At 40.3% G+C, this 12,489-nt stretch overlaps 1 protein-coding gene across 1 annotated transcript in view; it reads right to left on the reverse strand.

The window, feature by feature from the left end:
- Positions 1 to 12,489, reverse strand: part of SLC51A (solute carrier family 51 member A) — a 59,663-nt gene continuing 47,174 nt past the window's right edge. Inside the window, exons 8-9 of the mRNA XM_068281234.1 lie at positions 10,654 to 10,759; positions 1 to 546 (exon numbers count right to left, since the gene is read on the reverse strand). Coding sequence (XP_068137335.1) covers positions 431 to 546; positions 10,654 to 10,759 — 222 coding nt within the window. The 3' untranslated portion in view covers positions 1 to 430. The remainder of the gene's footprint in view (positions 547 to 10,653; positions 10,760 to 12,489) is intronic.

Here is a 12,489-nt window from a genome sequence, read left to right on the forward strand (position 1 = left end):
TTGGTGGTGAAAAAAACAAGATATAGATCATTTTATTGTGATTAGTAGTGATTAAATAATTGGCAAATGAAAGGGATGAGCACTGAAAGGTTAAAATCGCTCTTGTCCGTAAGGGTAAAAATGCCTTTGGGGTGAAGTGGTTAAAACTTCAGTTGTCCTTTAAAGATGAGGGAATGTCGAAGGTCACATTTTTCTAGGAGTGGTTGTGGGACCAGTGGGGAATGAGGAGAGGCATGGGCAATACACAGAGGTATGTGGATGTAGCATGAGCATACCTCTGTGCTTACCTTGGGTAACTTTGCCAGTCCCGTTCAGGTTTGCTAGATTACTTATGGTGCCCCCACTGAGGATGCAAAAAGATCTACCTTAGTAAATAAGGCCCAAACTGTGTACAGTGCATATTTTCTTATTCAAATCATCATTCCCTTTGTCACACAGCCAGTGGCTTAAATATATATCCTGCTTCATCATCCTTCTTCCTGTAGGCGAAGCGTGCCAAAACACTCAGTAGAAAAGTCTCTATGATGAGCAACTGGCTGTTCATCACTGAAAAAGATAAATTGTATAAAGTACAGGTTACTTATATAGGTCAGATACAAACAATAGTTTTAGATACACACATCTCTATTACTATCAACGACACATCCATCCACTTTGTCCCTGAAACCCACTAGACTCAACACTCCCCTTCACCCTCACAACCAAAACATTTCCAGGTCCTGCCACTTCCATCTCTGCAACATCGCCAATATTCGCCATTACTTGCCATTACTTAACCCCCATCAGTGTCACACTCTTGTCTCCCTTTTGAATTACATCCAAATTCATCCACCATATCTTCCCCTCGCACATCTAGACTCTCTTCAAGAGATACTGCCCAACCCTTTCTCTCCGCTCCTTCAACACTCTACAGATGCCCACCCCTTGCATCACTTTTGAGGTTCCAAGACTTTTCCAGAGCAGAATCTATTCTATATAATTCCCTCCCTGAGCACAGATATGTGAGGCTTTTCAGTGATAGCTGTAGTGTCTGAGGAGAACTGGTGTGCAGCACTAAGCAGAAAGAAATGTCTTATCTGTTCGTAAACATCCTGGCCCATATGCAATTCACTTTTTCTCCATAGTTTTCTCCAAGTTGATATTTTCACACCTTGTCAATAAAATGCCCTTTAACCTTCCTGGTGGTATACGTTCGGGGTAAGCCGCACAGGAGGTTTTCTCAGGCCCTGCTCGGCGGATTTTCGTAATTTTTTTTTTTTTGCTGGACGCAGCTAGCACTTTGCTAGCTGCGCCAGCACACCAATCGCCGCCGCCCCGCGCCCGATCGCCGCTATCCAGCGCGCCCCCCCCAGACCCCATGCGCTGCCTGGCCAATCAGTGCCAGGCAGCGCCGAGGGGTGGATCGGGACTCCCAATGACGTCACGACGTCGGTGACGTCATCCCGCCCCGTCGCCATGGCGACGGGGGAAGCCCTCCAGGAAATCCCGTTCTTTGAACGGGATTTCCTGATCGCCTATCGCCGGAGGCGATCGAAGCGGGCGGGGGGATGCCGCTGAGCAGTGGCTATCATGTAGGGCTCGCTACATGATATAGGAAAAAACAAAACAAACAAAAACTGCTGCGCTGCCTCCTGGCGGAATTTTTCATACCGCCAGGAGGGTTAAACCCCCAGCAAGCAAGAACATACACAAAATAATTTTGAAAGTATTTTACTAATACTACTTTTGGTACTTTTTCAATTATGTGCTGAAAAGTTATTTTAAAGGGAAGATAAAAAACTATCACCAAGGAGAAAACTCAAGTGAAAAAGTGAATTGCATATGGGCCCCTATGTTAAAATCCTGCCTTGGTGTCAGGTTTAACACACAATTTTTTTCTATAGTCTGTAGTCTCCTGAGAGATACAGAGACCAGCACTGGCTGTGATGTTACATTACAAATAAAATCATCTCTGCTAATGGATGCAGCTAAAATCTACAAAAAAAAAAAAAAAGTACAGCATTTGGCTCTGATATTTACCATTAAAAGTAGGAACATGCTTACACAGCTATTAAAAATATTAAGACATTACTTCTACACTGTAGTTTTAGTTTTACAACACTCGCTAGTCGCTTATTGATAGCTGTCCTTTAGGGATTTATCCCCAAAAACTAAAACCAATTTAAAACCAAATGTAGCAGGGATGAGGGTTGTGTGTGTGTGTGTGTGTGTGTGTGTATATATATATATATATATATATATATATATATATATATATATATATATATATATATATATATATATATATATATATATATATATATATATATATATATATATATATATATATATATATATATATATATATATATATAGTGGGTTGCAAAAGTATTCGGCCCCTTTGAAGTTTTCCACATTTTGTCACATTACTGCCACAAACAAACATCAATTTTATTGGAATTCCACGTGAAAGACCAATGCAAAGTGGTGTACATGTGAGAAGTGGATCGAAAATCATACATACTTTGTAGAACCACCTTTTGCTGCAATTACAGCTGCCAGTCTTTTAGGGTATGTCTCTACCAGCTTTGCACATCTAGAGACTGAAATCCTTGCCCATACTTCTTTGCAAAACAGCTCCAGCTCAGTCAGATTAGATAGACAGCGTTTGTGGACAGCAGTTTTCAGATCTTGCCACAGGTTCTCGATTGGATTTAGATCTGGACTTTGACTGGGCCATTCTAACACATGGATATGTTTTGTTTTAAACAATTCCCTTGTTGCCCTGGCTTTATGTTTAGGGTCATTGTCCTGCTGTAAGGTGAACATCCGCCCCAGTCTGAAGTCTTTTGCAGTCTCCAAGAGGTTTTCTTCCAAGTTTGCCCTGTATTTGGCTCCATCCATCTTCCCATCAACTCTGACCAGCTTCCCTGTCCCTGCTGAAGAGATGCACCCCCCGAGCATGATGCTGCCACCACCATACTTGACAGTGGGGATGGTGTGTTCAGAGTGATGTGCAGTGTTAGTTTTCTGCCACACGTAGCGTTTTGCATTTTGGCCAAAAAGTTCCATTTTGGTCTGATCTGACCAGAGAACCTTCTTCCACATGGTTGCTGTGTCCCCCACATGGCTTGTGACAAACTGCAAACGGGACTTCTTATGCTTTCTGTTAACAATGCCTTTCTTCTTGCCACTCTTCCATAAAGGCTAACTTTGTACAGTGCATGACTAATAGTTGTCCTATGGACAGAGTCTCCCACCTGAGCTGTAGATCTCTGCAGCTCGTCCAGAGTCACCATGGGCCTCTTGGCTGCATTTCTGATCAGCGCTCTCCTTGTTCGGCCTGTGAGTTTAGGTGGATGGCCTTGTCTTGGTAGGTTTACAGTTGTGCCATAGTCCTTCCATTTCTGAATGATCGCTTGAACAGTGCTCCGTGGGATGTTCAAGGCTTTGGAAATCTTTTTATAGCCTAAGCCTGCTTTAAATTTCTCAATAACTTGATCCCTAACCTGTCTTGTGTGTTCTTTGAACTTCACGGTGTTGTTTCTCCCAATATTCTCTTAGACAACCCCTGAGGCCCTCACAGAGCACCTGTATTTGTACTGACATTAGATCACACACAGGTGTCTATAGGCAACTGACTGCACTCAGATCAAAGGGGGCCAAATAATTATGCACACACCACTTTGCAGTTATTGATTTGTAAAAAAAAATGTTTGGTATCATGTATGATTTTCGTTCCACTTCTCATGTGTACACCACTTTGTGTTGGTCTTTCATGTGGAATTCCAATAAAATTGATTAATGTTTGTGGCAGTAATATGACAAAATGTGGAAAACTTCAAGGGGGCCGAATACTTTTGCACCCTACTGTGTGTGTGTATATATATATATATATATATATATATATATATATATATATATATACTGTATATTCCGATATATATATATATATATATATATATATATATATATATATATATATATATATATATATATATATATATATATACACACACACACTGTATTTTCCAGCGTATAAGATGACTGGGCAAATAAGACAACCCCCCAACTTTTCCAGTTAAAATATAGAGTTTGGGATATATTCGCTACCCTCTTCCAACGCACACGCAAGACTACCACCCTCTTCCAACGCACACCAAATGAAAGTTAAAAATAACATCATATGCTGGTGCTATGTATCAGGGCCGGGCCGAGCCATAGGCTGGAGAGGCTCCAGCCTCAGGGCGCAGTGTAGGAGGGGGCGCAGAATTCATTCAGCTGTCATTCCTAATTGTGTTTGAAGCAGAAAGAAATAAGAAAAGGGGATACATGGCAGTGACTGCGAGCCAGATAACTAGATATTAAGGTGTTGGGGAGGTTGTGGGCCCTGTAGCGCCTCTTAGTCTAATAGCAATCAGTGTGTGATGGCTGGGGTGGGAGGGATGGAGGGGCGCACTTTGGTGTCTCAGCCTTGGGTGCTGGAGGACCTTGTCCCGGCTCTGCTATGTATGAACAGATACTGGTGCTGTACTGTATGTGGTACCCAGTATATAACAGTATACAGGAGGTTGACTGGTTTGATTGGTCAACTCTCCCTAAGTGGATTTGTGAGCTCTCCTCGTCTACCTGTTTATCAGAGCGGTATTGAAGCATAAATCGAGCTGTGCCCATAAAACACGCCTCTTTCACACCTCTGGCCCACCCTTGTATCCTAATAACCTCCTTATCTGCCTCTCAGATCTCACACATGTGCCCTGCGCCACTTCACCACAATCCTCAGTAGCGAGATCTGAGAGTCGGTAACAGGATAGGGCATATCACCCGGCATCAATGACACCCGGCGTATAAGACGACCCCTGACTTTTCAGATGATTTTCAAGGGTTAAAAAGTAGTCTTATACGCCAGAATATACTGTGTGTGTATATATGTGTATGTATATATATATATATATATATATATATATATATATATATATATATATGTGTGTATATATGTATATATATATATGTATATATATATATATGTATATATGTATATATATATATATATATATATATATATTCTTGCCCCTAATACTATTGCACTTGTATTTTGAGTGGTCACTCAGAGATATTCATATTTCTATATCCCTGCTGCATTTGATTTTTGATTGGCTTATTTTTTTCTGAACAAGTCCTTAAAGAGGAACTCCAGTGAAAATAATGTAATAAAAAAAGTGCTTCATTTTTACAATAATTATGTATACATGATTTAGTCAGTGTTTGCTCATTGTAAAATCTTTCCTCTCCCAGATTCACATTCTGACTTGTATTACATGGAGACATTGTTACTGTGGGCAGATTATGGAGCTGTTTCTAGCTGGTCTGGCTTTAACAGACAGCTATTTCCTGTCTGAACATTGTTACATTGTGACAGTTTGCCCAGAGTACCGTACGGTACCAGAGCCTCTTGTGGGAGGGGTTTCAGCACAAAATCAGTCATACAGCGCCCCCTGATGGTCTGTTTGTGAAAATCATTATTTTTCTCATGTAAAAGTGGGTATCAGCTACTGATTGGGATAAAGTTCAATTCTTGGTCGGAGTTTCTCTTTAAAGTGGTTCCAAAATAAACTTTTACTCACTGCATAATTATGTTCCTTTCCTATTGTTTATAGGGCATTCCTCAAGCCAAATACTTTTTTTTGTTTTGTTTTAATACTCTAATTCCCTATAAACTAAACAAGTCTCGCCCACAGCTTTTCCAGAGAGCCTTGGCACTGTAGCAAGGGCTTATGGGAGCTCAGTCTGGACAGGAGGAGGTTACTAGCCAGAGATTTCACAGGCAGAGGGGAGAATGGAGGAGGAGAGGCTGAGGGCTGGAGATGCTATCAGCTTGTTTGTGTAATGTGACAAACAGAACATGGCTGCCCTCATTGTATCACAGGAATAAATAATCATAAATTGTTCAAGCTGTTTGCAGCTAGATATGCTGTGTAAACTATCTAAACTTTAGATAAGATATATAGGCCCATATGCAATTCACTTTTTCACCTGACTTTTCTCCTAGGAGATAATTTTTCATCTTCAATTTAGAATACGTTTTCAGCAAATTGCAAAGGAAAAAGTACCACAAAGTAGGAGAAAAGGTACTATCAAAATTATTTTGAGTATTTTTTTGCTTGTTGGGGGTTTAAAACGCATTTTATTGACAAGTTTCAAAATATCACCTAGGAGAAAACTCAGGTGAAAAACTGAATTGCATACGGCCCATAGACAAGTTACTTGTTAGAGTTAGTTTTTCATCTCAGATCCGCTTTAATAAACTTACATTTTTCTATATTATACTTAGTATGAGTTATTCATTTTTTGCTGTATGGATAGCTTTTACTATGTGTTTTTGAGGATCAATGGCAGAGCTTGATGGCACTGCATTGGCTTTTCATGGCATTTTTACCCTGAAATTCGTGCTTCTTTGACCCAAACTGGGTTATTCTATACATCACTAAGCCAAAATTCGTGACCAGTTACCACTTGATATGTAAAGTCCCAAGGAGAAGTCGGCACACCAGCCATTCATTTATGGGTGGTTGACGAAGTGACATAGGCAATGTCATATATCAAAGTCCAAACTGCAAGGATCGTCAGCACACCAATTTTCAAAAGCACATAACATTTATTGTGCCAGTTTCCACAAGATGGACCAACAATTGTTTCAGGGCCACGCAGGGTCCCCCTTTATCAAGGCAGGTGTGGTAACCACATGCTTTGATCAAGGGGGACCCTGCGTGGCCCCGAAACAATTGTTGGTCCATCTTGTGGAAACTGGCACAATACATTTTATGTGCCTTTAAAAATTGGTGTGCTGACGATCCTTTCAGTTCAGTTACCACTGGAGACTTTCAACTGCGTTACCTGTGTTTATGAATACTGGGACATGAGCGTGTCCTGAGAAGGGGAAAGGGTTTTTTGTTAATGTATTTTTTTTGCCGTTTAGTCTGAATCCCGTTAATCTACAGCATAATGCATTGGTATAAGCTCTGTTAAGATACTCATATTCACCACTGTTTTCATGAGATCTCTGTAGGGGGGAACAGAATTTTCCCCAAAACAGACTATACTTTTTTGGGGCTTCCTGCAGGGCCAGCACTACCATAGAGGCAAAGAAGGCAATTTCCCCAGGGCCCAAGAGACAAGTGACCCCCTACCAACTTAACTGTACTCCCCTGCCACATCTTTGAAAGAGTAGCTTCTCACCTGTCCCAGCGGGTACCACAGAGGGGCATGCCTGACAGGACAGGCGAGTTGTTACTCTGTCAAAGACATTGCAGGGGCCCTGGGGAGCACAGTTACATTTTGGAGGGAGTGGATGCAGCTGGCTCAGGGGCCCTGTGTTGAAATATGGCTACAACAAAGGGCCGCTAATGCTGCTTTGTAGTTGGGGGAAGGGTTTGTCTGTCGGTGGGGCCCTGGGGCCCCATTGTTATTAGAACCGGACCTGGCTTCTTGAATAGGGTGTTACTGTGGTGAACTGTGAGCTGCATCACTTCAGGAACACTGTTACATGGTTATCTTGGTTCAAAAAAATACAGGCATACAACAAGCTTAAAGTAACAGCTGAAGTGAGAGCCATGTGATGGCTGCCATAATTATTTCCTTTTAACCACTTCAGGACGAGAGCAATTTTCACATATCGGTGCTGCTCACATTCATTCGCCAATAACTTTATTACTACTGATAACACCTAGATGATCTATATATTGTTTTTTTTTCAGGACAAATTAGGCTTTTAGTGTGTGGAAATTTTGTTTAGTAATTACCATATTTTCTATGCATTTTTAAAGGAAATTAATTAACATTTTCTGTTTTGTGTTTTTTTGCTTTCTCATTGTGAGTTTATGAGACCTTATTTGCAAATATAATAGTAATATACCCTCGGCATATACATATTTAAAAAGCCAATTTCCTAAGGTAACAATGCATGTTTTTTCTCTGATATTCTGTCACTTTGTTTTCATTTTACATACAAGTCGTTTATTTTGGTACAGAATATGCGAAAATGTAATTGCTTTTGATTAAGTTTGTGACAAAAAAGAATACACAAGACTTGGGCCTCAACCCTAAAACTCTCTAAACTCTATTCTACAACTTATCAGGGTTAGAACGTTACCACATATGTCTCTTGTAGTTTTGCTAAGACTTTCCCAAGTTTGATCATAATGTTGGAAAATTACTTTTTTATGTTGGATTGAGTTTGTCCCTACCCATTTTGTATGTGACATGCACCAAAGCTTTAAAGGGAACTAGCCACCCTTTATCTCACTGGAATTTCTCCAGGCATAGAAGCTGCCATGCCCCCCCCCCCCCCCCCCCCTTTCTCACAGTCTTTTATACAAGTCAGAGATGTCATCTTGATACAATGACACTCACAATGTCCTTGAAGAAACTGTCTTAATTACCCATCCCTTCTGTTGATGAAAAGGTATTGTTTACTTCTTGGTAATTACCTAAATAAAACAATTAGCTTCCTGAAATCTCTGTGATCAGGGAAGGACTGGCAGGCCTGCTGAAGTAGGCTACTAAAACTACTTTGAATTTTAAATAAAAGGTCAAATGGAAGTTCATTTTAATGAGACATATTGTTGGCATATATTTTTTATGTGCTATTGAGCTGCCCTGGGTGCTAAAAATGGTGCTCGGTTCACTTTAAGACACACCAAAATGAATTCTACAACTAGTCCCGGTTAAAATGATACCACATGTGCCTCATTTAGTAAAAAACTGGTGGTGCAGTCTCCACAACTACATTGGACGGATATATCCGTCCAGTTAGGCTTAAGTGGTTAAAGTATACCTGAGATGGGGAAAAAGTTCTATTTTACTTACCTGTCCTCCCCCCGGTCATTTTACAAGTCCCTCGTTTTTTTCCTCTGCCTTTTTTTTTTACCAATGTCCCTTTGAAGGCTTGCTGACAGAACAAGTCCCGGACTAATGCGCAGCGGCAGGCCGTCATGATTGTGCTCCCCTGGCCAGGAGTGTCCTGCATGTCCGCAGTTCTTAAAGATTTAAATGGTGCATGTGCAGCACGCTCCCAGCCATGGCAATCTTTCAGAGCAGCAGGAAACCAAAGGATCTGTAAGGCTACAGGGGGTTGTAAGAAATACGTAAAAGTACTGTACGTAAAATAGAACTTGTTCCCCATCTCAGGTTTACTTTAAACAATAAATTGCCTGGCAGTCCTGCTTATCTCTTTGCCTGCAGCAACATAAAATTGTATGATGTATTCCCAGCATTAGACCAATTTTACCCCCTTTCATGTAGTATGAGAGCCATACTCTACACAGTCTATTCAATTGAGCTGAACTCCCCATCAGATAAAAATCTTTGCAAGATGCTGCACACAAATATGCTGTACACATGCAACAGATCAGTATCTGCAAAAGATCTGTTCCTGCAAAAGATCCGTTCCTGCAAAATGCATTCATAGTCTATGATATCTGCAGATCCAGTGGTAAGATATTTGACATCTTAACCATTAGAGTAAAGACCCCCTTTCTAAACAGGTATAAAGATTGTTTGACCCTCTTTCTAAACAGGTAGAAAGATTTTTTTCCTCTATGCATACATCATGTCCTTTTGTCTCTTGTACAGACCTAGGGAGATAATTTGAAAGGGGCCCTTTGGCGAGTCTCTGCGACCTCAGGATATCTACTATATTCCGGAGGAATCTGTGGTGTGCAACATCGCTGGTGAAACGACACCATTTGAAAGTTCTGCGGACCATCTATCAAACTCGTTTACAACCTTATAATGTGGGTTGTTGGAAGCTGGTAAGCCTTGCTTCTTTACCTTTTTGTTCGAAGATCCTGTATACCAGAAAATGACGAAAGCTGTATTACTATAGACCTGCGCTGACTTTATATATTCATTGCTTGAGTGGGCTTTTGGACATTGTCCTTCTCGGCTATGGTCGCCTTCTGCCTTGGCGCTGACACTTGTTGTTTATTAAATTTCATCTGCCATATGCCTGCCCATTAGCCATGCTGTCAAGATCCTGATTAAGGTAGCCACATACCATACAATTTTTTTAATTTCTTTTCAATCTAGGATCACAATAATTTATCTAACATTTAAAAAATCTGACCAATGTACCACACACATATGTTCAATTTTTCCCCAATTATGAAAAAATAAAGATTGAAAACTCTGAGGAAATTGCTTGGGTGTATATAGGGATACATTAGTAGCAACGCTTTGCTGATCGCCGGCTGAAAAAACGCCCAGTGTGAACTAGCCTTAAGAGACAGGTTGAGATAAGTTTCAGAAAAGAGCACAGCTCAGAGAAGCTCTTTTGCATAGATAACAAGTGAAGTTTCTTAACTCTTCCTGTACTGGAAAACAATATTAGACTCATATCTGTGCTACTAATGTTCTATTTCTTAGCTGTACTACACATACAAATCATTATATCATAAGTTTATTTTCACCTCAGATTCCCATTAAGGAGATGAACTAGTCCAAAACGTGTCGGCAAGAGGTTTAGATTTGTGAGTAAGTGCAAAATATTGTTACAAATATAGTGCAAAGCATTGCTCCTGCTTTAATATTAGTAATATTAGTGAATCTTGAGAAAAGTGTATAAGCTGACATATGCGAGAAAGCAGACACAAACATTTGGTGCATAAGGTCACTTACTGAAGCCTCTGGCTCTAAATGAATATGGAGGGACACAGGGCAGAACTCCACTACTGCCCACAATATTAATGATGGAACTTTGGACAGTCGTCAAGATGAGTAGAAGCTGGAAGACAGAAACAAAAATGTACATTATGGTAATAGCTGCAGTGGTTTGGGGTTTTTTTTTTTTTTTAAATTGCAATAGAACCAAACCTAGCATCTATGAGAGATTTGCCTGGACTGTCATTACTCCCAGATGCAGTGCAATGGTGACATTTCTTTTAAAGAGGAACTCCAGTGAAAATAATGTAGTAAAAAAGTGCTTCATTTTTTACCATAATTATGTACAAATGATTTAGTCAGTGTTTGCTCATTGTAAAATCTTTCCTCTCCCCGATTTACATTCTGACATTTATTACATGGTGACATTTTTACTGTGGGCAGGTTATGTAGCTGCTTCTAGCTGTTTTGGCTGTTAGAGACAGCTGTTAACAGCTAATTCCTGTCTGTGAACATTGTTACATTGTGGCAGTTTGCCCAGAGTACCGCGGTACTCAGAGCTTCTTGTGGGAGGGGTTTCAGCACAAAATCAGTCATACAGCGCCCCTGATGGTCTGTTTGTGAAAAGCATTATTTTTCTCATGTAAAAGGGGGTATCAGCTACTGATTGGGATAAAGTTCAATTCTAGGTTGGAGTTTCTCTTTAAGGACTTCTTTCCACTAACGTGTTATTTTAGAGCTCTTTCACATTAGGGCGTTTTCCTTGCGTTGCTTTACCCTATTTTACCACAGGGTGATGCTAAAGCAATTAAAACCTATGAGGCATTTCATACATGCTGCAGTGCGATGCGTCGGAAGCATCATATTTGACGTGAAAGCAACAGTTACTGGACATTTGTGGCAATGTGCAGCAATCAGAAGTCATGTAAGTCAATGGCAACACAGATATTTAAAAAACATTTTTATGTTTGTGTTACGGTGCGCATGTGCAGAAGTATATTTTTTCAATACACTTCTGTGGAATTCGTTTATCGTCCACATGAAGTGAGTGCATTGCCGCTGTAATCTCCAAACTCTATTTTTGACATTGCTGTGCAATGCTATCTTCCAATTGCACCGCACCTATAACGCTGGTTTCTGATGTGCAACCGGCCTCACTGTATTTCCAAACTGTGGTAAAATACATATATTTGAAGAAATCCTGTCTGCTGCATTTTGGCAATGTTTTTCTCCAAATGCATCATTTCTGTAGTAAGAAAAAGGTACTACATGCCTTTGTGGCTTTCAAAATATGTACATTCCCTTCTAACTGGCAGTAAAGACAAGCAAAGCACAGGGATAAACACTCCTAAAAATACACCCATGGATGAGGAGATATATCCTAAGGGTGGGATATATTTATGTCTGGAATCATTTTGCACATATTACGTGAAGTACTACCGCTTATATTTTTTAAACTATTGTATGCATATATTGTGTTGTTGGCAGCATTCAGGAATGTAAAGTGTTTTAAACCCTGAGATTGCTACAGACATGGAAATTGATATTTCCCTTGTAGTGTTGGGCCACATTTACATGCAGTGGTTACCTGTACTACTATTTGCTCCTAGGTTAGGCCGCCTTTTGGTGGGCGGGTGAGAGGTGGAGCCACTGTACTAGGACCTACTTTTATGTCAATGGCATTTAGTGTATTCTTATAAAATGTCAATCCTCTGGGCAGCAATGTTTGTGTAGTGATAGCCGTGCTCGTGCACACATTGGCGAGAGTGCAGGCCATGTAGATGAAAATTGAAAAATAAGTTTTTTTTGATTGATTGAAAAATGTAAAATTATTTATTGAACTCTACAATGTTT

This window comes from Hyperolius riggenbachi, chromosome 4, assembly GCF_040937935.1.
Source record: "Hyperolius riggenbachi isolate aHypRig1 chromosome 4, aHypRig1.pri, whole genome shotgun sequence".
In the NCBI taxonomy this organism is placed as follows: Eukaryota; Metazoa; Chordata; class Amphibia; order Anura; family Hyperoliidae; genus Hyperolius; species Hyperolius riggenbachi.